Raw genomic sequence first — 27,082 nt, forward strand, 5'->3', positions numbered from 1 at the left:
TCTCTCTCTCTCTCTCTCTCTCTCTCTCTCTCTCTCTCTCTCTCTCTCTCTCTCTCTCTCTCTTAAAATCAGGACATCATTTCTCTTTCTACCAAATTCTGGTATCCCTGCTAATTCTTTTCTAGATAATGGTAATGGCTCAGAAGTTACCTCTACTTGGTCTTTCTGGGCTGACCAGGTAGTGTATCTGGGCCATGTGAAAAACTAAAGATGAGTATTACAGAAAAGGCAGTGGAGAGTTTGCATGCATTGTGGATAGGAAAAGTAGATGGGATTATCATGTGAAAAGAGTGAAGGATGACTTGTAGAAATCCAGAATGCTTCACTAGTATCCTTATGATTGAATGTTAATGGATCCTTTATATGTGGAAAATGTTTGGGAGCACTTTTCCATCACTAATCCACATCTGTCAAATTAATATCCCTAAAGCACATGTCTTGACCATGTCACTCTTCTGTTTAAAAATCACCAGTGGCTCCCTAGTGCCTTTAGAATAAAATAGACTCATCTTGGAATTTAAAGCCCTTCATAAGTTCTATTCTACCTTTCCAGACTTATCACATGTTACTCCACTGCACAGATCCCCAGAAAAACTGGCCTACTTGTGGCTCCTTAAAATTTGATATTCTATCTCTCACCTTGATGGTTTTCCATAAGCTATCTCACATACCTGAGGATACATGTCCTGCCACCTCACCTCTACCTCTTAGCTTCCTTCAAGGCTCATCTCAGGTGCTGCAAACTATGGAATGGCTTTCTTGATTGTTGTAGTTGTTTGAACTTTATCCCTGTCTCAAATCCTATTGTTTTTTTCTTTGTGTTTCAATGTTATTATTCCCTAGTTGACCATAAGCTCTTTGAGGCAGAGGCCAGTTTTCATTTTGCCTTTGTGTAGCACAGACTCAAGCTCACTCTCCTCCCATCCCAAGTTCCCCTAATCATAGAACTAATGGATCAAGTCCCTAGAATTTGGATATGTCTCCTATTAGGGTTTTAGGGGCATGCCTGAGGAGTTAGGGGTGATTATTAGTATTATCATTCATAAGCCTTCCCTGTCCCAGTGTGCTTCCAATTGTCAGTTATCAATTAGCCAGTAAAACTTAATTAGTGTTTAGAAATGGATATTTAATAGGATGGTTTAGTAAGAGAAGTTGGTATAAATATCTCCCCACAAGTCCAAATAGAGTCCAGGGAAAAGGGGGGGCCACAGCTTAGAAAGTACCTGTAACAAAACGGGTAACCGTGGGTCCTGATTGCTGAAGTCCTTTGTGCAGGTCGTTCCACGTTTTTCCAAAATTAACCTGTTTGTCATTTCTTACAGCTCAGTAGTATTTAATTCCCCATTGATGGGCATCTCTTCAATTTCCAGTTCTTTGTCACCACAAAGAGAACTGCTATGAATATTTTAGAACATATAGATTTCTTGCCTTTTTCCCCCCTAATCACCTTAGGAAATAAAACTAATAGTGGTATTTCTGGGTCAAAAGGTATACATAGTTTTATAACTCTTTGAGCATAATTCCAGATTGCTCTCCAATCCAGATCAGTTCAGGGTTCCTCTAATAGTGTATTAATGTTCTCATTTTCCACACCCTTTCTAACATTTGTCATTTTGCCCTTTTATCATTTTAGCTAGTCTGGTAGGTATGAAATGATATCTCAGAGTTGTTTTGATTTGCACTGATCTAATTAATAATTATTTAGTTCATTTTTCCCTATAGTTATATATAGCTTTGATTTCTTCATTCAAAAACTATTTGTTCATATCTTTTGACCCCCAACTTCATCAGCTGGGGAATGGTTGAGACCTCTATATAAGAAATTGTCCATAAAAATTTTTTCCCAACTTCCTTCTTTCCTTCAGTCTTGGCTACATTCATTTTATTTGTATAAATCCTTTTCAAATCAATATATTAAAATTGTCCATTTTGATCTTACAATGCTTTCTAGCTCTTGTTTATTCATAAATCCTTCTTCTATCCATATATCTGATAGGTAATATATTTGTTGTTCTTTTAATTTGCTTATGATATATCTCTTATGTCGTGTATCCATTTTGATTGTATTTTGGTAAATGGTGTAAGATTTTGGTCTAAAGCTAGTTTCTGCCAGACCGCTTTCCAGTTTCCCCTACAATTTTTACCAAATGGAAAATTCTTCTTCCAAAAAATTGTATCTTTACTTTTTTCAAACACAAAGTTACGGTAATCTTTTATGACTGCTTGTTGAATATCTGTTCTATTTCATTGATCTCCTTTTCTATTTCTTAATCAGTACCAGATGGTTTTGACCATTACTACTTTATGGTATAGTTCAAAATCTAGTACTGCTAAACATCCTTCCTTTACATTTTTCATTAATTCTTTGGAAATTATTGCCTTTTTCCAAATTAATTTTATTTTTTTTTAGTTCAATTAATTGTCTCAATAGAGGTGTTCTTACCTCATCAAAGTAGTTACTTTAAGTGGGTTAGGATATTTGACCTATTCATTCAGTCAATTGATTTAGTAGAGAAGCTTTTACTCAATAAAGTTCATGAGGCAGACGGATTGATTTATTCATTCTAACTCTACTATTATATTTTTATCCTCATATTTAATTGTGCTTAATAAATGCTTGTTGAATAAATGAATAAGTCTCTTTTCACTAAGCCTCGACTTTACATGAGGTTAGATTTGCCTTCTTGTTTTAGTATTTTCCCCAAGGTCCACATTATTTCTAATTCAATAACTGGTTCCTTTTTGTTGTTGGTAAATCAGTTCCATAATTCCCCCCTTGTTGGTTTTTCTACCTTTGAAGAATGAAATGACCATCAAAGCAAATCAAGAAAATGTTAGCTATTCTGCCTTTTTGCAGGGAGGCAACCTCCAGAAGATATCTAGATAACTGAGAGTTCCCATTTCTGCCCTCACCACTACTTTTATCCCTCGATGCCAAAATTGAGATGTTTCCCAAACATGTCATCTACTTCTTTTTGCGCAAGTAGTCTGTAGTACATTCTGATGACAATGTTGCTTCTGTTTCTGCCATGATTTTTTTCCCCAAATGATCTCTGTTTCCTTCTTTAGTTCCTGAATTTTTTTCAGATATATTTTAATATACAGTGTTACTTTGCATCTAACCCCACTTTCACCTATCCTATTTTCTTTTGAGCAAGAAGTCAGGAGATCCAATTTGCCTTTGTGTGCAAGGATCTCTGTTTTACTTTCTTTATTACTCAACCAGAATCTAAAAGATGACAAAACTTTAAAATAACAAATATGCAAAAGTAACAGCCTTTGTACATTTAGACATCTCGTCTCAATTTAAGGCAATAATTAACCTTTACCGAGCTGCCCAGTTGAGTATCTCCATCCTTTCTTATTAGTCTGTATTTTCCCCTATTCTGCTCCCAGTACCAGATCTTATATTCTCAGGGCCATCAAAGAAGCAAGATTCATTGTATCTGGGACCTAAGTCTGCCTTTGCTTCCAGATAGAAACTATTTTCCTTGTAGCCACCTGATCCTTGATTCAAAAGATATCCTGCTTTTTGACCACAAAGTTTGTTTTTCAACCACTTAATCAGTAAACATTATGTTAAATGCTGGGAAATAAAGATAAAAGTGAAACTGTGTCTGTTCCTAATTTGGGAAATACATATACATATACATGCACATATATATATATATTCTCAGCATGTTTGTATATACATATAGTTACACATGTGTGTTTATACATATATGCCTATGCACATATACTTGTGTATGTGTGCATGCATATATGTATGTCTGCATAATATAGGCAAATGAATGTAAAATAATTCGGGCAGAGACAGCACTAGTAGCTGGGGGGTTGCGGAAGGGAGGGACAGGGCAGGATCAGGGAAAGCTTCATGAAAGAGGTGTTACTTGAAGGAAACCTGGAATTCCAAAAGGTAGAGGTGAAGAAGAAATGCATCCAGGTTGGAGTAAAGCCAGTGCAAAGACACAGACCAAAAAAACCAAAAAACCAGACTGGCATGTGTATGTGGCATAGAGGAGGCCAGTATGGTTGAATCACAGAGTGCATGGAAGGGGAATAGTGGGAAGAACACTGGAGAGGTAAGAAGAGGATTTGATATTTGATCCTAGCGGTACTGGGAAGAAAGTAGGGTTGTTTAAGGGGTAACTCGGTCAGTGTCTTGGGAAATTCACTTGGGTGTCTGTTTGGAAGATGAATTTGAGAGGAGAGAAGCCTGAGGTAGGCAGACTAAAATGGAGAGTATTGCCACTGTTCAGGTAATATGTGATGAGAGAACCTGGACTATTTGGAGACTGAGTTAGTGGAAGGGAGGCAGCATGTGTGAGAATTGTAACAGAAATGGAAATGTCAAGATTTGGTAACTAACGGAGAAGAGGGCTAAGTAAGAGTGAAGAACTGAGAATAATCCCGAATTGTGACCCCATGTATCTGGAAGGACAAGAATAGGGATGTATGGGAAAGAAGTCGGTTTGAGAGGAAAGATATCTGAGTTCTGTTTTGAGATGTCTGTAGGATGTCCAGTTCAAATTGTCCAAAAGGCAGGTGTTGATGTAGAAGAGAACATTAGGACAGAGACTAAAAGTGGATCTCCATCTTTATTATCTCTCTCTGTTGCTATCTCGATTTCCATCTCTCTACATCTAACTAGGAAGCACTGCTTAGAGATTATAATTGTACCTTTGGAGCTGATATGGCTTTTCAATGATCAATAAACATTTATAAAGTGTAGGCATTAGACTAATGGAGATGGGAAGGAATAAAAAGAATAAAAAAAAATAATCCCTGCCCTCAAGGAGCTTACAGTATAATGGATAGGGAGATGATATGCAAATAAGCTACATATAGAATAAATAGGAATTCACTAATGGAGGGAAGGCAGTAGAAATTAAAAGGGGTTAGAAAAAGTTTCCTGTAGAAAATGGAATTTTAGTTGATACTTAAAGCCAGGGAAGCTAGGAGGTAGAGATAAGGATGGAGGATATTTTAGGTATGAGTGATAGCCAGAGAAAATATCCAAAACTGAAAGCTAAAACTTTTCGTGGAATAGGCAGGAAGCCAGTGCCACTGGATTGAAGAATATATGGCAAGGAGGAAGGTAGAAGAATACTGGAAAGATAGTAGGAGATTTTACTCTCTTAAAGTTCACCAATCCTCTCTCTCCTGATCTCTAACTTTTAAATTTCTTATGATATCTTCGAGCTTGGTCTATATGCCCATAACGGTTTCTTCTTCCTCAATTTTCTCATGATTCTAAGTCATTTCTGTATTAAATTCATATTTCATAGAAAAAAATCTTTATTTTTTATTTCCCCCTAATATGAACTAATATGAAGTTATATTCCTATTCTCAAATCTCAGGAAGAAAAGAGTAACAGATAGAAAGAGAAAGAAAGCTAAAGGGTGATCCTGTGGGCAGCAGCATGCTGGCAAATGTTTCATAATCAATTTTCAGTAGGGGTAGGTGGATGGTTGCAGGTTTGCCTTTAATTTACATTGGTTAATATTTTCTCCATCGCTTTCTTAAATCTAAACAACTGACAAAATAATAAAGCAAGATTTGACTCAACATTTGAAACACTCAATGAAATATAAACAATCAGCTCTCTTGAGCAGGTTGGAACTGGCTCTAGTACACCCCTATCTATTGTGGCAGGTAGAAGCAGTCAGTTAACTGAAGGCTTCAGCTGAATGAATCAGAGACTTTTTTTTTTTTCATTTTTTTTAAACCCTTAACTTCTGTGTATTGGCTCCTAGGTGGAAGAGTGGTAAAGGCTAGGCAATGGGGATCAAGTGACTTGCCCAGGGTCACACAGCTGGGAAGTGTATGAGGCTGGATTTGAACCTAGGATCTCCCATCTCTAGGCTTGACTCTCAATCCACTGAGCCACCTAGCTGCCCCCCAGAGACTTTTTTTAAAACCCTTTCCTTCGTCTTAGAATCAATACTGTGTATTGGTTCCAAGGCAGAAGAGCAGTAAGGGCTAGGCAATGAGGGTTAAGTGACTTGCCCAGGGTCACACAGCTGGGAAGTGTCTGAGGCCAACAAAGAGAGACTTTTTCCAACAGCTCTGAGAGCTATTGCCCTTCAGCATCACCCATCATGAAAGGTGACACTTTCCATTAGGGTTCCTTGCTCTCTGCTGCCATTTTAGGCTTAAGAAGGAAAAGCAGAGCAGAGTATTTGCACCTGCTTTGATATTCTGGTGAGCTGGCTGGACAGCACAGCATTCCTTCAGTGAATAAAAGGTGATCGGGTCTGTACAGCCCAGAGAGAGCCAATTTGATAAGCTTTACAGTTCTGTGGCTTTAAGAGAAACAAATTTTCTAAATGCCCTTTTAAGGGTGATGGTGCACTAAAAGAGCTTTAAAAGGCCAGGTTTGAAGAAAGAGGAGGCAAGGGTTCCCCAGCTGAAGAGAATCAAGCAAGCAAAGAAGCAGTTTCACATGGTAAAGCAGCACCCCAGAGGTGGGAATTAACCTAAGCGTATGAGTGTTCCTTCTTCATGTGCTTCCTTGCTAGATGTTTATATATATGGATCCACTTTTCATCATAGCTTTTGAGGAGCTTGGTGGAGGAGTATGATCTGAATTTATGTGTGTATTATGGTGCATTTTGGTATTTGGATATGGTATCTGTAATGTTTCTTTTGCCATATTGAGTACATGGTGAAGTTTACAATCTAGAGGCATCGCTATGTTTAAATATCCTACACTGTGTGGGTCTGTTATCTTGTGAGGGTCCAGCTGTGGAGACAGAAACCAAGATAGAAACCAAGTTATAAAGGAGCTGAAGAGCTAGAGCAGTTAAGTAGGGGAAACACATTTCTGACCCAAAAGGGTGAATCTGTGAGAGAATTTGAATGTAAGTATTGTGATGATCTACCTTTGGGAACTTAGACCCGCCAGAGTGAGAACAAGTTGGAATGAGTAAGGCAAACCTAGAAACAAGTAAGGTGTTTGACCTGCCTGTGGGAAGTTTCTCTTTCTCTCTTTCTCTCTGTCTCTGTCTCTGTCTCTGTCTCTGTCTCTGTCTCTGTCTCTCTCTCTCTCACACACACACACACACACACACACACACACACACACACACACACACACGCTCGTGCCTATGTCTGTTTCTTGTGTGACATCTTGGAGAAGTATCGATGCCTCACTTCGTCTCTGATACCTGACTGATAGGGACAATGCCCTTTTCTTTCCATGTTACAAAAGAAAACAATTATTAAGCAAAAACAACTACCCCACAGACCACATCTGACAGTACATATAACATTCCACACCCATATTCCCTCCGATTCTTTGCCAAAAGGAAGGAGAATGAGTTTCATCATTTGTTTCCAGGACCAAGATTGGTCATTATAATTACTATATAATTACTCAAGAGTTTGGCTTCCTTTTAGTGTTCTTTTCATTTACATTATGGTAGTCATTGTGTATATCATTCCCCTGAATCTGCTTACTTCACTCTGTGTCAGTTCATACGAGTCTTCCCACTGCATGCTGTTTTGAGGAAGGGCTTTTTTTTAGCTTATTTATTTGATGGGGGTTTTTCTCCCCACACTACCTTAGTCATAGAAACCAGGACCAAAGGGTGGAACTTATAGGACACAGGTTTTGACTCAGTATGAAAATGGATTTCTTAACAATGGAAGCTGTCTAAAAATGGAATGAACTGCGTTCTGAGGTAGTGAGTTTCTCTGCCACTGGAGACATTCAAGGAGAGGGTGGACAGCCACTTATTGGGATGTTTTTCAAGGTAATTCACCATTGGGTAGAGGACTTGGACTAAATGACCACCACCCTTCTATTCTAAGATCCTGCATCCCTATAATCATAGAACCATAGATTCTTGGAAAAGACTTTAGAGATCTCATTTTGTGGATGAAGAAGATGAAACTCATAGCTATTGGAAATCCGATATCACTGTGAAGTTAACTCATTAAAAAAAAAAAGACCTTAGTTCATTCTAACTTTAACTGGAACTACTTTCAAATATCTTGCATAATATTTATGGAGCTTTACCAATACATTCAGTAGCCTTGTTGAAAAAAAAATTAAAAAGATGAAATCTTGCCCAGCAAAAGAGTTTTCAGAAGGGCTTTAATTATAAAATAACAGGTTCCACATCACACCCCACCCATGCTAGCCAAGGTTACATTTCTGAACTTCAACTGAAAGCAGGAACTGGCTATAAAATTCAGTGAGATCATAACCAATTTAAGCTATACTTATAAAGGAAATTTGATCATCAAGCTATGACCCTAGGATTAATGGGAAGCCTTCATTGGTGAAGAGAAACTTTGGGGGGAAATTTAAAGAAAACCTCCAGGTAGAGGAAGTCCACTAGAAGTCTTTACAGTATAAATGAATTCCACAGAGAGTCTTTGGAGAAACAATTGGACAAGCAGGAAAAGGAAAAATGCTTCCAGGTGTAAGTTAAATGGGGAAAGGAAGATAACAGAGCTGTAGGTAAGAGAAAGGAGCAGAGAAGGCAGATGGGATTATTTTCCTGGGCAGAATAGGGAAGTGAGATAGGGGAAAAGGAGTAAATGAGCAAAGTGATCTTGGCAGAAAAAGAGGTCGAAAGCCTTTGAAGGTGTGGAAGTGTCTCAAAATAGAATAATGGGAATTGTTGGCTATAGAGGTTTTAGGTTCACATATGGTATCCAGCTGTTTTGTTGCTATTTGGCTGCCCAGCACTTTACCCAGATGTTTGCTTAGTGCCCAATGGTGTCTCACTGACTCTCAAACTATCTGAAACTAAAACTACTTCCTACAAGGAGGTTAGCTATGAATCTGATAATGAATAGATGACATTAATCTTTCAGATAGTTAATAGAAAGGCAATAAGGCATAACTGACTAAATAGAATTGAATTCTAATTCTCTCTTTGCCATGTGGCCTATGCCTTTCTTTGCCAGTTCTAAGCCATTGGAATGTGAGAAAATGCCCTTTGTGATGTTAATGAATGTAAAAAATGAGTGTTGAACATTAGAAAATATATAAAATACCAAGGGAATTAATTACAACAGAAAATTTCTTCAAGAATATAGTGTGGACTATTGATTTTCTTTCTTGAATCTATCATTGATTTCAATTCAGTTCAACAAAACATTAGTTCTTTGACAGACTAGTCATGTAGCTTCTCCATCTCTCCATTTCTCCAATTATCAAAATACATTTAAAAATGCAAGGTGCATTAATCTTGCTATGAGATATGATGTCCAGTTGGCCAATACCTCAAAAGATCCTAGAATAAATATAAAGATTTATAATGTTTTAAATCAATACAGTTCTTAAGTAATGCCAATAGGTTTAGCCCTTGCCTTTGGCTGCAGTTTGTTTTTATCCAGAAAGTGTTGTGAAAATCTCAGACCTCAAGCTATGGAAGAAAATATAGCAGCAGACATGATCACTCTCCTCAAGTATTCGAAGAGCTGTCTTCTGGTAGAATGATTATACATGAACGTGGCAGAGAGGCCAGTTTTGCCTTAATGTAAAGTAAAACCTTACAATTAGAGGTATATAGAAGTAGAATAGTCAACCTTTTTTCTCTTCTAATTTGTATGTGGAATTTAATTTTAATTAACTAAAACTTTAGAAGAAATGTATATTAAAGATGTTTTTCAGAACCTTTTTTAATATAAAAAAATATAAAGGAAAACCTTTTTAAGAATTTTGAAGGGGGGGGCAGCTGGGTAGCGCAGTGGATTGAGAGTCAGGCCTAGAGATGGGAGGTCCTAGGTTCAAAGCTGGCCTCAGACACTTCCCAGCTGTGTGACCCTGGGCAAATCACTTGACCCCCATTTGCCCACCCTTGCCACTCTTCCACCTATGAGACAATACACCGAAGTTAAGGGTTTAAAAAAAAAAAGAATATTGAAGCCTTGTTCTTGATTTAGCCCCTAAGGAATCATTTTTATTAGTAGTGAAATAAATTTGAAAGAATTAAAAATTTCAAACATGAAAATTAGAGTCTTTATGTTAGGAGTGTCCTGGATAACTCCAAGAGCACGAGTTGTTGTCTTGAGGATATCACTGTCTAGAAAGAGAATGCTTATAGAAATGTACTGTGAGACTGTTCAGATAAATCAGAGGATTATAGATTAGATCTAGAACGGTCCTTAGGAACCATCTACTGCAGCTTCCTCTTTCTAGAGATGAGTCAAACTGAGACTTAGAGAGATGTACCTCTGGCCAGTTAGTAAACATTAGAGGTAGGATTTCAATCCAGGTCATCTTGATTACAAGTTCAGTATTTTATCCATTGTACCCTTTGACCTTATATTTGATACAAGGATTTTGTATAATCTCTGTGGAATGTGAGGTCTTTGATGACTTGGGACTCCTGCTTTCCTTTTATTCCCAGGGCCTAGCACAGGGCATGACATATAGAGGATATTTAACAAATATCCAAGAGTTATGTTTCATGGATTTTTTTACTCTTATCTTCTGTCTTAGAATTGATATTAAGTATTGGTTCCAAGGCAGAAGAGCGGTAAGGGCTGGACAATGGGGGCTAAGTGTCTTGCTCAGGCTCTCATAGCTGGGAAGTATCTGTTCAGATTTGAACCGGGACCTCCCATCTCCAGGCTTTCACACTTTCTAGCTGTGTGACCCTGGGCAAGTCACTTAATTCCCATTGCGTAGCTCTTCTGCTTAGAACAAATATATAATGTTGATTCTATGATGGAAGGAAAGGATTTTATAAATAAATAAAATAAAATGCAAAATCAGGTACAAATCCCAAATGTAAGGAAGCTTGATTAGCTCTCTGTTCCTATTCAAGCTTGCTATTTCTTATTTTGCAGGGCACTAGATTGTCTTAGCATAGTATCTTTCATATTAACTATAAAGTTGTGCTGTTGAAAACTTTTTATTGTAGAAAACATTCTGGGTGATGTGTCTTCTATCATGACATAAGCAATATGGAAATATTTATCACATGAAAGTATGGGCATTACCACATCAGACTATTCCACCACCTGGGGGTGGGGGAAGGAGGGAGAAAATCTGAATTTGAAAATTTCAAAAACAATTGTTAAAAAGTGTTTCTCCATGTAACAAAAAATAGAAGGAAAAATATTTTTAAAAATACAGTCCACCTTCTCAAAGAAAAAAAAAGAAAACATTCTATCTTAACACTTAACATGTCTAACCCAATATCGATACTTTCCAAGTGTTTAGTTTTCCGTTCCCCTTGGCTTTTTATATGCTTTCAAAATTCCCCTAATTTGGGACTCAAAAATCCTATAATCAGGGTAAATAGAATTTAGAGTGGCCCGGCATGAACTTGGCTGATATGTTTCCAAATAAGAACTCAAAGCTGAAGACCCAGACAGGAGCTTTAAGTTGTTGGTCTTATTTACTGGTACCCTTGCCAAAATCTTTTTAATAAGTGAAAAATATTAGTGGCATAACCATCTTAGCCAGGCTCTCTGACTTTGGGAATGATCAAGCTTTGATTCTAGCTGTTAAGCAGGAGAGCAGAGCCTGGGATGGAGTTTCAACCTCTTTAAGTAAAATATTTCTGCTTTTTAAAATAATTTAATGTGTTAGATAATAAAAAACAACTAGCATTTATATAGTGCTGTAAGGTTTACAAAGCATTTTACAGATATTGTCATAGTCACACAAATATAGTCAAGGCTAGAAATTGATCCTCACAATAATCCTGGGAATTAAATACTATTATCCTCATTTTATAGATGAAGAAACTGAACTTGAGAAAGGATAAGTGATTTGGCCAGGGTCATACAGGTTGTGTTTGAGGGAGAATTTGAACTCAGGTCTTCTGACTCCAAGTCTAGGACTCTAGCCATTTTACTACCTAGCTGTTTCCTTGTCCTAAATCATGCTCTACATAAACTTTTTTCTCTTTCTTCCTTTTCCTTTGTTTTCTCTTACCTGTAACAACTGGTATAATATGCAGCAGGACGTATCTTTCTCTTAGAGACTGTAGTTCTTCGATGGCTGATTTTCATGCAATCTCCCCATGCTACATAGACTGCTGACCTCTCAGTCTCTCTTCTTGGCCTATTTCCATATTTTCAGAATGATTGTGCCATAATTCTTGCTAATCTTTCCTTCTCTTACTTCACTTCACTTCCCCTTGTAGGAGAGGAATGAAATGGGAATGTATCTAGCAGGAACCTTAGAAATATGTGTTTTGAGATAGGCACGATTTATTTAATGATAAGAACTCAAGGGTTCGAATCAAGATAAGCTTTTGTTAAACACCTACTATGTGCCAAGCACTGTGCTCTGTACTGAGGATACACTGAGAGACAACAAAATAGTCCCTGGCTTCAAGGAGCTCACAGTTTCGTGGAGAAACAGCATGTAAACAGTTAGGAACAAACAAGATATATGTGTGTTTACATATAAGTTTTTCATATATATGTATTTAGACACTAACTTGGAGATAATCAATAAAAGGAAAGCACTAAATTAAGGGACATAGGCAAAGGTTTCTTGTAAAAGGTGAGTAAGGAGAGACTTTCAGGCACGAAGGATAGCCATTGAACAAAGTGTGAAGTCAGGAGAAGTGTCTTATGGGAGGAATTGCAAGAAGGCCAGAGTCTGGATCACTGAGTACTAGGAGGGGAGTAAGGTGTGACATAACTGGAAAGCTAGGAAGGAGCCAAACTATAAAGATCTTTAAAAGACGAACAAAGGATTTTATATTTGATCTTGGAGATAATAGGGAGCCCCTGAAGTTTATTAAATGAGGAGGTGATATGGTCAGCCTTGTGCTTTAGGAAGATCATTTTGATAGCTGAGTGTGGGAGAGCCTCATGTGGGACAGATGAAGCAGAGAGATCACCCAGGTAGGAGGCTTTGAGGACTTGGGTGTACCAGAATGGATGCAGTGTCAGAGGAGAGAAAAGGGAATCTATGAGAGCTGTTTTGAAGGTGGAATGCCCATGGCTTTGCAATAGATTGGATTGGGGAATGGGGTGAAGTGAGGAATTGAGGAGGAGGATGAAATTGTGAGCCTGGGTGGAGCAGGAGGGTCATGATCCCCTTTGACAGCAAGTTAGTGGAGTTCAATTTTAGACATTAAGTTTTAGGTGCCTACTGGACATCAGTAGTTTGTCCAGCCTGAGACATCCATTGGGCAGTTGGAGATGAGAGACTGGAGGTTAGGAAAGAAATTAGAGCCATATAAACAGATCTGAGAATTATCAGAAAGAAATGACAATTGAATCCATGGGAAATAATAATAATAAGTAATTAGTATTTACATAAAGCAAGACTAGCTGGTTTCTAAGATCCTTTTCAACTCTAAGTCTTGTGATCCTATAAAAGAAAATTTCATAGCTAATAATCCCTCTCAGTATTATTTTATTGTGTGCAGGGCAATGAGGTATGGTGGATAAAGTGTTAGCCTCATTACTAGGACACCTGGGTCCAAGCCCTGATTCTGATACATAATGGCTGTGTGATCCCTTGGCCTCTCAGTGTCCTAGGCAGCCATCTCAAGCTGTAAATTGCAGAAAAGGTACAGACCTATAGGTAGAAAGAGGGTCCTTATTCAGCAGTTCCCTACATCAATGAAATCACAGTTCCCGTCTTTTGTGTGTAGAAAAAGGATCATTCACTATGCTGAACTATCCACCTGCTTACTACCTTAGTTGTATCCTGATTCTGACTTAGAGATCTTCCTGTTAGTAATGCCCCCCTAACCTAGGCAATTTGTGGGGTTTTATGAATTCAAACGTGTTCATTCTTTCAAAATTAGATCCTCCCCTAAACTGAAATTCATTCATTCATAGCGGTGAGAAGATTTTTATTAAATAGCCCCTAAAAATGGGAAAGAAAACTGGTTTTCAGGGGTGGTTGGAAGAAAACTATGTTCTCAGTTATTTTAGCCATTTAGCCATTAACAGAATCACAGCTGGTTTTTGGCAGAAATACTGAAATAGGAAGCCTGAGCTACTTGGGTTGTCTATATGCTTCATTTTTCAACATTAAAATTTTTTTTTATTTAAAGTTTTTAATTTTTTTTATCTCCTGTCTTAGAATCAGTACGGGCTAGGGATTGGAGTTAAGTGACTTTCCCAGGGTCACACAGTTAGGAAATGTCTAAGGCCAGATTTGGACCCAGGTCCTCCTGACTCCAGGTCTGACACTCTAGCCACTGTACTACCTAGCTATCTCTGTCTGTATGCTTCATTAGTGATACCAAAGTTAAAAGACTACAGGATCTGCAGTCAAAAGACTGGGTTCAATTCCTAGGTCTCTTACCTATTTAACTTTGAGCAAATCACTTTATCTCTCTGGCCCTCAGTGTTCTCTTCTATGAAAGGAAATGGTATCTTGTCTCGTTCTAATTCTATCATCCTCTATTGAACCACCTAAATCAAACTGACCCTTACCCCCAAGAATTCTCAGCTATCATCACTGAGACTATCTGAATTATGTGCCACAGACTTGGTTGATCATATGCCTGCTTCCTTCCTTCCCTTATTCGGGAGCCTCCTTAAATTTTACTGACTTCATCAAAATTTATCTGGCCTCAGAAATACTGACTCTGGGCAAGTCACTTAAAAGCCATTTGTCTCAGTTTCCTCAACTGTAAAAAAAAAGGAGATCATAATAGCACCTAACTTATAGGGTTATTTTGAGATCCAAGTGAGACAGTATTTGTAAAGAGCTTAGGACAATGGCTGGAATAGAGCAGGTTCTTAATGTTTATTCTCTCTTGTTCTCCCTTCATTTCTTTCCTTCCTATATTCAGAATCCTTCTTAAATTTCACTACTCTCACTGTCTTTCCTGATAAAATGGAAGTGACATATTCTAATTTATGTAAAATCTACTAACCATTCTTCTTTTTTTTTTTTTTTTTTAAAAAAAAAACCCTTACCTTCCATCTTGGAATCAATACTTTATACTGGTTCCAAGGCTGAAAAGTAGTAAGGGCTAGGCAATGGGAGGGTAAGTGACTTGCTCAGGGTCACGCAGCTAGGAAATGTCTGAGGCCAGACTTGAGCCTCTTGTCTCTGCCTTTCAATCCACTGAACCACTTAGCTGCCCCCTCTATTAACCATTCTCTTGCACCACAAAGACAAACAAGAAACCAGAATGGAAAACTTAACCAGAAAAAAGAAAAGTTAGTACTGTGCTGTTTGTGCATAAAAGACAATTTAGCCCTGTGCTGATATTTTGTTAAAATGGCAACCTCTTATAGCCAGCCAAGAATTGTATTTTCTTTAGATAGTGAATAGTACAGTTTTCTTCATAGGTATTCAGCACCCAGGAAAAGTTTTTAACAAATGTGATTAGTCTAATTATGGAAAATAGTCACATAAAAAAAGCTTAGGTTACTGAATTCTATATTTAATTCTTGCCCTACTCAGTCGTGCAGGATTTAAGGGGAGAATTGCTGGGCGTATTGTAGTTTATTTCTTATGCATCCAGTTATCATTGTGTGCTTGTGTCCTATCTTCCCGATAATTTATATAATTGAATTCAGCAAAAATTTGTTAAGCTACTTTTGTTACCCTAATGTATATGTGTATTCTCAAGCATATGTATATATAATGTTACAAAAGCACATATTAATCGATAAGTACCTTTTTGTGCTGTGCTGCGTGCTGAGGATACGTTAACAAAAAGTGAAACAATCTCTTCACTCAAGGAGTTTACGTTTGTTACATTGAATGATGGGAAATAATAGGCTTCTTTAAGGAAGTTTGGCAGGGATTAAGCAAGAAGGGCACATTCTTAGAGAAATCTAACAGCCTAGAATAATTTTAAATTATACTTTCCATGTGTCGTTCATCAAGGACGTAACAAAACTTAAATAGAACAGAATGCAAATAGCATTTTAACTTACGGACTTATTCTTTCTGATTGTCCCTACTCTAATACCTTGTGTAATAGAGGTGAGTTGAGGGTTCAGGAAAGAGGAAAGGAGTGATGAGGTAGATCTAAATCATTACTGTTTCACATTAGTACTCTAGGAAAATTCTGCCATAGAACATCTAATTATGGAAAATAGTCACATAAAAAAGCTTAGGTTACTAAATTCTATATTTAATTCTTGCCCTACTCAGTCATGTGGGATTTAAGGGGAGACTTGCCGGGCAATTCTCTTTTGCCAGATGACCTCCTCGTTTTCCAATTTTTTTTTAATGAGGCCATCACTGCAGAGCCTACATTTTCTGTCTCCTGTACCTTGGAATCTTATATTCTATTTAACTGTTACTCTTTATCTTGGTTTTCAAAGTATGAGATGACTCAACGTCTTGCTCAGGTTAATTCCCTCTGTTCAGTTGGGTCTGACTCTTCATGTCCCTGTGGACTGTGGCCAATAATGTCCGTGGAATTTTGTTGGCAAAGATTCTGGAGTAGTTTGCCATTTCCTTCTCCAGTGGATTAAGGCAAATAGAAGTTAAGTGACGTGCCCAGGGTCACACAACTAGAAGGTATCTGCGGCCAGATTTGAATTCAGGTTTTCCTGACTCAAGTCTCAGGACCACTCTATCCACTGAGCCATCTACATGCTCATATCCTCTTGGACTTTACTCATCAATCATTCACTTTCTCTTCAATCTCTTCTTCCCTATTGCCTTCTTTCTCACTGACTATGAGTATGCTTATGCCATATGCCTATGGCAAATTGACGAAAAAGAATAGTCTGTTTGCTATCTCTTCCTTACCCACTCCTCAATCCACTACAGTCAGTCTGACTCCTTGTCCCATCACTCTGCTCAAACTCTCTCTCATCACTGATCTTTTTGCTGTGCTCAGTTGTTTTTTTAAATTTAGACTTATGATATAAACCAAATGGATCATTGCTAAGGGGGAAAACCCCACTTTTGATCAGAGTTGGCATCTTATCTATCCTTAACCATAGGTTTCACTATCCAGAGAAAGGAGTATGTAAAAGAAGGATTGGTGGTGCTTCTGTGATTTCTCTTGTGGCAGCAGCCCTCAGTTTTCTCATCTGTGACATAAAAATGAGAAAATTAGATCACATAGTCTCAATTTGAGGCAAACCTAATGCTAGTGCTCTCTTAGTTAAGTTCTGATGTTGGGATGAAATGAGGAACTTATAAGTCATTGAACAGTTAATAAAAGGGTTTGTTTTCCCCCTTTTCTTACCACAGTAAGGATATACCACAATAAGGTTACAGTGGCATTTAGCTGCATGGCCTCCCTTATTTCCATATGGAAATGTGTCTGGGCAATAGGGCAGGGTACTTCTACTCTTGTAGTCTTCAGAAATCCATCAACTCGGAGGGGCCCCAATCCCACTTTTTTATGCCCTTGGGTGGCCTTCAAGCTGCTCCAGGGGCCAGTTGGGTCCTAGAGACCACTTTGTCTCCTTTTAGGGAAAACTAATTTTTATCACAGCAGAGAAGGAAGAAACATGAGCTTAACCCATGTTATAAGGAAATGCTGGTAGATATGAGTTCTATTATACCTTCTGAGGCCCCCTCTACCTCTAGATCTCTGATTGTATTCCTCTTCAAAGTTGCCATAGTTTTCCCCTCCATACTAAGATTTGACTGGACCATTAAAGAAGTATAATGATATGGACTTGAGGGTGGGAAGGTCTTTATCCTTATTCCCACTCATGCTGTCAAGTCACATCCCTAGATGATGATTAGCTACATCATTTCTTTTTTTTTTTTTAACCCTTACCTTCCATCTTAGAGTCAATACTATGTATTGGCTCCAAGGCAGAAGAGTGGTAAGGATAGGCAATGGGGATCAAGTGACTTGACCAAGGTCACACAGCTAGGAAGTGTCTGAGGCCAGATTTGAACCCAGGACCTCCTGTCTCTCAGTCTGACTCTCAATCCACTGAGCCACTCAGCTGCCCCCTGCTACATCATTTCTTAGGTTTCTAGGCTAACTAAAAGGATTGAGATATTCTGTAATGTCATTAGCTCCAGGCTTCATTCTGATGTATTCTCTATAGTATCAATCACCAGTCATTATTTATTGCCTTCAATATAATTTGCCAATTCATATCAGTTAGAGTGGATAGAATATTGAGGTGAAGTCATCCTCAGAAACTTTTGCAGGTTCTATCTAAAAAAGGTCTTGATTACTGCCCCAGGGATAGAGTTCAAGGACCAATCTAAATATGGAGAGAGACATTCAGAATCACCAAGCTGGTGATGATTTCTTTGGCTGTGGCAACACATGAAACAGAAAAATGAAATATGACTTTCTAGCAATGGAGTAATAGGAAATGAATATGCCAAGCACCAAACAAGATCACAGACAATGAAATTAATTTTATCTTTCAAGGAAATGGATACCCACATGCTTAGTCATAAGATCAGGTGTCAGTGAAGTTTAGTTAGAGCAAAAGTCAAAATCACTATCAAATTAGAGGAAAGGATAATAAATTTAAGAAGATAAGAACATTTGTGTTAGTTTCAATTTTATCTGTCCACAAAACTATTATCTGGACCCCAAACTAAAGAAATTTAAAAAATTTAAAAAACACAAAGATATTAACTTTGATTATCTCCAGTCCAGCAAAAGTTAACTGATAAAGCAATCAATCATTACAGGGAGGAGGCCAAAAGAGCCTAGAACCAGTTTCAACCAGCAAACTCCAGATATTTTTGCCGTGTTGGAGAGACATGGCAGCCAAGGGAAACACTGTTTTAGAATACAAAGTCACGTGTTAAACAGTAAGAGGAAGATGGTGAAAGATTGCAAAGTACTATTACATAAAAACCAGCAAAAAGCAGTAGAGCCAGAAGAAAAGACAGTAGAGAACCATCTATGCAGGAAAAAGGAAATGGATGAAAGGTGCTTATTTGTTAAGACTTGCTATTGAATGAGCTGTTATTTGAAATAAATGGCAGTGAGTTGGGTTCAGAATAAATAGGAGTGGTCTGGATTGTGCTATTCTTTCGGTAACCCCAAACTGCTCATTGACATAAAACACTTATTTTTCTAACAGAAATGTTTTCCTGATGATGTATGGCTGTGTATATTTGAACATCACAATCATCAAAGAAGTAAAGCTGCAGATGACCCAGAGAGCAATGGAAAGATGCATGGTAGGTGCTAATAGCCTATCTCCAACAATGCTATAAAGGAAATGTATTATTGAAAAAAGAGGTGGGTTAGTCATATAGCAAGAGTGAAGACTAGTATTATAGGAATCATGAAACATCTAGAAGAAGACCTCTGTGAAGGTTCATAAATCAGAATGAAATAGGAGGAGAATATGTGGATAGGCTGCAGTCTCTACCAATGGAGGAAATATATCAATGAGTCCACAAATCCATTGAATTATTACAATAATTATTGCTAGTACTAAATAAGCTAGTTATTAAATACTTTAGTAGAAACATGATCCAGATATAATTACTAATCCTTCTGCAGTATAGATTGAAACTCATCCATACTTTCTTATCCTATATGGTTCTTGTCCAAGTTTTTCCATAAATTCTCCATAGAGAATTCACCTGATACAATTAAGACCTTTCAGTGGTTCTTTTAACATTTGGTAGGTACCAGTACTATATTTAGGTAATCCATCGGTTATCCTTCAATCTTGATATGTGACTGGCCCACCTTATTTTCATACCTAGAATTATAGGAGTGGAGATTTAGAGCTTGAAGGGCTCTTAGAGGTCATTGAATCCAACCCACTTATTTTACAGTTGAGGGAATTGAAGATTAAGTAATTTGCCAGGATCACACAAGTTGCTTCTAAAGTAGGATTTGAACTCTAAGCCCAGCACTCTATCTGCTGTCCTGTTTATGTCCTCCCACAAATAAAGTTGACTACTGGAAATAGGTTGCATTTGATTTTTTTCCAACATACTTTTGTTTTACCTGTGAATGTGATTCTTTGGGAGTTGTGGTTTTTCAAAACCATGTAGTACTATTAGCAGAATATCAGTGTTAAAATAATGGCCTTTTGTAACTGGGAACAGATGAAGAGATTGAGATCACTTAAAGAGCTGTGCAATTCCTTCAATGCAATTTAGTTCAGTGTCTTCCTTCTATTTCATTCTGGGGCCAAATTCTTTAGTGCTTTTCCAAGATTAAGTCAATGAATTACCTATTCGACTGTGTGTCCTAAGAGAGGCAAAATGTATTTAGGATCTATTTTATTTCTCCTATTTAGCTAGTGAGGCCAATCTCTTTTGAATCCCCAAAGATTTCTTTGAAGAGGCAGCACAATATCGCCTGCAAACAAAAACATCTGTAGATTTATCCATCAGTAGGGAAATCCTCTTCTATTGGACCTGGGACATGTTATCTATGACAGTCACAAATGTTTTATGGTCAGTGTATGCCCCTGTTTGCTGTCCCTGTAAATGCAGATGCTCAGGCTTTGATGCTCACATAAGTTATAGAAGAAACTTCTATGATATTGAGACATGTTAAGCTCTGCATTTTTCTCCACAGTCATATTCCTTTTCTAAAATTGGTAAATAATAAACAAAGTTTGTTTACTTTGTATTTTCTTTGCCTCTCTGCCAAATATAACTGTTAAAGCAAAGTCTGTAGAAAATTAATTAGAGAAATCTGTTTTCTTCTCATTTTTCATTTTTTTAAATCAACCTTTGTTGAATCCACAGACATTACAGAAATGAGAAAGTAGGCTCATAAATTGGGAGCTGGGGAGGTCTTCATGGTTACTTATTATTTTGGTAATATTACTGTCCAGGATATGTGATTCCTCCCCCCCCCCTTTTTTTTAAACAAACTTCCCTTTGACTTCTTTTGAAAATTGGTCCCTGTTTGACTTTAAAATTATGTGACCTCCAGCATTGATTTAAAAAAAAAAAAAGCAAAACTTTACTTTCTGTCTTAGCAGCAATTCTAAGACAGAAGGGCAAGGGCTAAGCAAAGAGATTTAAGTGACTTGCCCAGGTCATATAGACAGGACATATCCAAGAGGCCACATTTGAATCTAGGTGCTCTAAGGCCTGGCATTCTATCCACTATGCTATCTAACTGCCCCCAGAATATTCTTCTCGAATGAACGAGTGAAACGTTTATTAAGGATTTACGATGTACAAAATACTATTCTAAGTGCTGGAGATAGAAACAGTAAAATAAGACAGTCCCTGCTCTTAAAGAGTTCACATTCTAATGAAGGAAGCAACACATATGGAAGGATTTAACTGTAAGTCTCATGGTCATTAAGGTACAGCAGCAAAGCAGATGGTAATGCCTCTTCTTCAATGCCATTTCCATGGATAAATTCAAACAAATTTCTGATGTTGACAGTGCCAAGGACTGTGGTGGCAATAACTTTGTTTTCTGAGTCTTTAATAGATGTGCCTATAGCTCTGGCAAAAACAAAAACAGTGGGAAGTATTTGCACTAGGATTGCTTCCCAAGGTGATGGCTGAGGACTGAGCTAGAAGTAATACCATTCCCAGAGTTCTTGGGTTTAGGGTTCTGAGCTATCTCTATTAGGGTCTAGGGAGAGATGTTGGTAAAAGTGGTGGCGGTGGTTTGACCTGCCTGGTCTATGCTCCTTTCTTTCTCTCCGTTAGGGGGCTTTGCCTTTTCAGCTAAGTTGGTTTGCCTTCCTTGTAGGTTGTAATCAGTGAGAATGTCTGAGTCCTTCAACATAGGAACTGGCTCCCTAGATGATGACCATGAAGTCTGGGCTAGAATCTGCTGTGCCTAAGGCTTTTGTGCCTTTTGATGGCATTTGGTCAGCTTTTTTTGCATAGCGATAAAAAAGATGAGTCCCTTCTCCAGAATGATTTCCTCCCTCAATGATGGCTATGGTGACTGGGCTACAAGTAGATCTGATAGTTTGGGGAACAGATTGTATCCATTAAGGTTCAAAGGAAGAAGGTGATTAAGGTGGATATGAGGGTGGTTCAAGCGTGGCATAAGCTGTCATCTTTCTCTTCCACCGGGTGTCCTGCTGTTTCAGCTAAGCTGGTTTGCCTACTTTGTATATATTTCTTCTGTGTATTGAAAGAAATGATAAAAATGTTTACCGATAAGTTATTCCTTGAAGAAAAAATGTTCCACACCTGGCCAAATATTTTTGAAGGGAAATATAAGAAGGAAGGAAGGAAGGAAGGAAGGAAGGAAGGAAGGAAGGAAGGAAGGAAGGAAGGAAGGAAAGAAAGAGTAATTCAAATTCCTGATTCATGGTTTGCTACTTTCAACAAGTGAAATTCTCTGTAGGTTATATTTTTAGTTTTAAAATATCAATTTATTAGTCTGCAGCTCAAGAAAGTCTAACTAACCAGTGGACTCCCTCATAGTCCCAATAAAAGCCAGATTGGGCCGGAGAGAGAATAGAGGCCCAAACTCTGAGCAAAATCAACAGTTAGGCAGGAGAGCTGGCTAGAAGCTTATGCAAGAGGAAAATCAGCAGCTAGTCTGAGCTAAGAGAGAGACAGTGGCCAGAAGAGAGGGGTAAAAATGCAAGTGACTAGGCAAAAAAGATTTGACTTCCTGTCAGGCAAGCCTATTTGGATATCTCTGTTTGGAGAGTAGATATGTAAGGAGTGGCCTCAGAGACCTCAACTCCTCCCTTACCGTTGATCCTAGGCAGAGGTGGGTCTCAGGAAGATGACAAGAAACCCTCTTGCTCCCTGCCATGTGGTTGCATGCTTCACCCCAACATGGCAGTTCCCTAGTCAATTTCATTATTTAATCAAGCCCTAGTTTACAATGTTATAAATAAAATTTTGGTGATTTTGTACTAAATTTATAAATATTTACTAGTAAAGAGAAAGAAAGAGAGAAATAAGGTTTCTAGTCTTTTTACCTTAAAGTAGGATCCAGTCCTGGATTTCACCCTTATCTCTGCTTGCCAAGATGGCCAGATAGATGACTGGCTACCAAGAAGTCTCAGAGAAGGAACAAGACCAGGGACCCAGGAATGGGAAGGAAGCCAAGAAAAAGACTGAGCTTCCAAGCTGGCTTTTCAAACCTTGTCTAAGCCCTTCCCCTGGATGCTTCAATTGACCAGTGGCCTTCAGAGTTATATTTCTTAACCTCCTTGGCACCATGCTGGCAGACACATGACTCTATGATTCCTATGGTGAGTCTTTCCTGGATTGGACTGTGTTTAAGGTCCCCCAGATATTTAATTCACACAATAGATAAATAAGGAACCGGTTTCTACCCTGCCAGTTTTTCCATCTATAGAAAAGTAGGGAGGACCCAACCCATTTCAAAACCAGGGAGAGGTGGTTTTGTAGTTTAAAAAATCAAATTGTTCGTAGGGGCCAAAAGGAGAACCGTTTCTCAAAAAATATTCCAATTCATTATTAAATTTCCAGAGTGTATTTCATCAGGTACAGACAGCCTTTAAGCAAAAAACCAAAAACCAAAAAAAACAACTTTTTGATGATAAACTTAACAAAACAAACATTCCAATTTTCAAAAAACAAAAATAGGCTCGCATATAAAACAAAATTCTAACAGTTGTCTTATTTGTGACCCCTTCTGAACTTATTTTTATTTCCTTGTGTTTTAAAAATATTTTATTCTCTTTTATTTCTTTTTTTTTTTTGCATCTCTCACTCCCCACTAATTCATCTCCCCTCCCCGCCAGTCATCCTTTGTAACAAAAAGCATTGTTTATGACATGCAGATATTGTTATGTACAGCCAAATTCTTCCCAATTGTTTTTGTTAAATGCTATTTTAACTTCTTCCTCATATAGTCCATTTGGAGGTGCTAGATCCCAGATATCACATTTCATTATCTTTTCTGGTGAGACTAGATCCCCATAGTAGTGTCAGCAGATCTGTTCCATTTGAAATCTATTTGTTTTTCTCCTTCCAGTTTTATCCACAAATGTCCTTGGGATATGATTTGATTCACCCTTACACTAAGTTCTCTGCCTGTGCATACCTCTTCTTTTCCCGTCAAAAACTTTTTCTTTCTCTCTGATAAAAGGGGACCACATCTTGATATTGATTATATGGTAATGGTGATAAATATTTCTGACAGTAACACCTTAAGATCATATATTAAGGCAATGACTAAGCATTTTTCATTGGTTACATGTTTTATTAAATATAAAAAATTATAAAGGAAATCATTAAAGCATTGTATTCTAAATTGGCCAAAGCAGTATTCATGTTAATGAAATTAGAGATTCTTAAAGTCTTTGAAAAACTAAGGTGATGGTCTTCTAACATCTTCCTCCACATATAAATAAAAGGATTTGTAATTTCATCCATCTAGGAACTTCCCGGTGTGGGAACATCTTTTTAGCAACTGCATACCTACCTAGGACATAATTGATAAGTCTTAAGGAGTTGCCTTAAGTCCCAGAGGTTAACAGACTCTCCCAGGGCCATACAGTTCATAAATGTTGGAGGAGGGAAATTGAACTCAGCACTTCATATCTCCAAACCGAGCACTCTATTCACTATAACATTTTCCAAATGAAATATGAATTTGATAGATTCCATGACAATACTTAACATAATTTTTTTATAGTTCAGCTTGTGCTTGCACTTGCTGGGTATCCAAGATGCTATTTGAGGAGCTGCAGTAGGAGCAGCATCCGACCCTGGTCACAGGAAGATGGTACATCTCTTGACCATTAACCAGCAAGGTAACACAGTTTATCATTTTGCCCAACAGGTGGTGCTATACTTGAGCCATCAACCCAGTGCTGTCATCAAGGTCTCCAATCTATACTATAAGGCACTAGCCATTTACCCTGCCAAGGGAATTCCTTCAAGAGGCTGTACAAGAAACAAAGCTTGCTGATTCTCAGCCTTGAGCAGGAGATGATGACATATGTACCTGCTTATTTGAAAAATTATAGGAAAATCTACTTATGCTACGTCTAGGAAATTTCTCAGTACATTCTTGATCCTGTATATTTGTGTTGTACAGGCAAGCAATTTCTACTGGTTACATTGTCTATTAAACATTACAAATTACAAAAGAAACCCTGAAACACTGTCCTTCCCTAGTGCTTCTTCCAGGTCTTTGGTGTACTGGTTTGAGGGATTGAAAGCCATTGAAACAAAGAGAGCAGCCTGGTTTACTAGGCTTCTCACTGCCAAAGAGGTTCCATAGCAGCTACCAGTCCAGTCCTAATGTATAATCCCCTCCACAAAGCTTTGGCCCTTTCTTTGCCCAAAGATCTCAGCATCTACAGGCCTGTATCCCACCCTAAGTGGTCCATCTCTGCTGCTCCAGACTTGGGCTATAGCAGCCAGAAATCCTCCTCAAGAGTAAAGAAATACAAAGGGGATAGGGCCAACCTATATGACTGCACACAGAATCTCATCCATCTTCCCACCTGTTACACAGGCAGGACCTTCTTCCTTGTGTGTGTGTATGATTCAGGTGGTCCAGCTTCTGACTCAGTTCCCTTGGGAACTCTCTGGACCTCTCTGACTCCTACAGAGATAAAATGCATCACAGATCCTGCTATATTCTTATATATTAAACATAATCTTCCTGAGTTCAAATCTGACTTCAGACACTGCTGTGTGACCCCAGGCAAGTCACTTAACCCAGTTTGCCTCAGTTTTCTCATCTTTAAAATGAGCTAGAGAAGGAAATGGCAAATCACTTCAGGATCTTTGTCAAGAAAACTTTAAATGGGGTCACAAAGAGTCAGACACAACTAAATAACAATAGTTATTTAAAAAAAAACAACAAAGCTAGTTAAGTACAAAATGTTTCATTAACAGAAGGCTGGTTTCCAAGTGATGGGTTTTTTTTTTGGTTCTGACATCAAATAAAACAAAGAAAAAATATAAATCAACCATGAGTCTTATGAGACCCTCTTCCAGTCAGTCAGTAAGCATTTATTGAGTGCCTATTGTGTGCCAAGCACTATACTAAGCACTGAGATGAGGTAAAATCTAGTCTCTCCTCTCAAGGAACTCACAGTCTAATGGAGGAAACAACATAAAACTACTATGTGCAAACAAGGATAAATTGGAGATAATAGATAGAGGGAAAGCTCTAACATTAGGAATCTCCTAGATTCTTCTATCTATCTATCTATATCTAGAAATCTAGAAAATGAAATTGTCAGTGGGACTTGAAGGTTGCCAGGAAAGTTGGGAAGTAGAGTCAAGGAGGGGACAGTTAGTGAAAATGCCTGGAGTCAAAAGATGAAGTGTTTTATTTAAGGAACAGCTAGGAGCCTTAGTGTCACTGAATCATAGAGTACGTGGTAGTAGATGGTGGCAATGGAGGAAAAGAGACAGGATGCTATTCAGAAGATCAATTATTACATCATCTACAGACATTAATTTTACTGTTGGTACTCTCAGTGTGTGGTCTTTGTCCAAGACCAAGGAACTGATATGCCACTGGAGGAACTGAAGTACCTGTATACTGACATTTTTACCATAATCAATTAAGAAATTATCTATGGCATCTTTTGAAGGTGTTTTGAATGAGTCCATATACTCACACCTTTAGGGTCTTGGCATTAAATTTATCCAAATTTTAAATGTGCCTCAGTTTTCCCACTTTTACTCAAAAGTCCATCTATTGGCTTCTTTCCACAAGACTGTCTGGTAATTTGCTCCACCCTCAACACAATGTCTGTGTTTTCCCCTGGGAAGAGAATGTTGGCACGTGTCCATGTTCTTTGTCAGATTATCTATAGTTGACAGTTGTGTGAACCATTCTTCTGGGTTATTTTTCTTTATATAGGAAAATGGAGTTTGTGTTCTTTATGATAAGGTACAATTTTCTTTGGTTGGTAATGATACTTCTGGTTTTGTTTCTGGTGGTAATAAGCAGGACTCGCGTGATATCTGCCCTGTCTTTCTCCCTTTGGAAGTTCATTAGTGTAATAAAGATACAGTAAGAAGGAAGCAGCCCAGAGCACTTCACCTTTCTTGTAAAACCTGCTATATGTTTCTTTGTCTAAATAGAGATGGAATGGACATGACAAATCATATACAAGGTTATGACATAGCTGAACAAGTTTTTTTTGTTTGTTTGTTTGCATATAACTCTCCTTGAATTGCAAGGAGGAAACTTTCAACAGTTGATCTTCTTCCCACAAAGCCTATTCTCTAATAAAAACAAAATTACTGGAGATTATGAAATGGGGAACATTCAATCAAAAACACAAAACACAAATCAGGAACTTGTTGTAAATTAC

The 27,082-nt window shown here is 37.9% G+C and overlaps 1 protein-coding gene across 1 annotated transcript in view; it reads left to right on the forward strand.

Moving 5' to 3' along the window:
• Positions 1-27,082, forward strand: part of WNT5B (Wnt family member 5B) — a 156,913-nt gene that overhangs the window by 39,373 nt on the left and 90,458 nt on the right. The window contains exon 2 of the mRNA XM_044677495.1: positions 18,941-19,040. Within this exon, the coding sequence (XP_044533430.1) occupies positions 18,954-19,040 (87 nt within the window). The 5' untranslated portion in view covers positions 18,941-18,953. The remainder of the gene's footprint in view (positions 1-18,940; positions 19,041-27,082) is intronic.

The sequence above is a fragment of the Gracilinanus agilis genome, chromosome 5 (genome assembly GCF_016433145.1).
Source record: "Gracilinanus agilis isolate LMUSP501 chromosome 5, AgileGrace, whole genome shotgun sequence".
Taxonomy (NCBI): Eukaryota; Metazoa; Chordata; class Mammalia; order Didelphimorphia; family Didelphidae; genus Gracilinanus; species Gracilinanus agilis.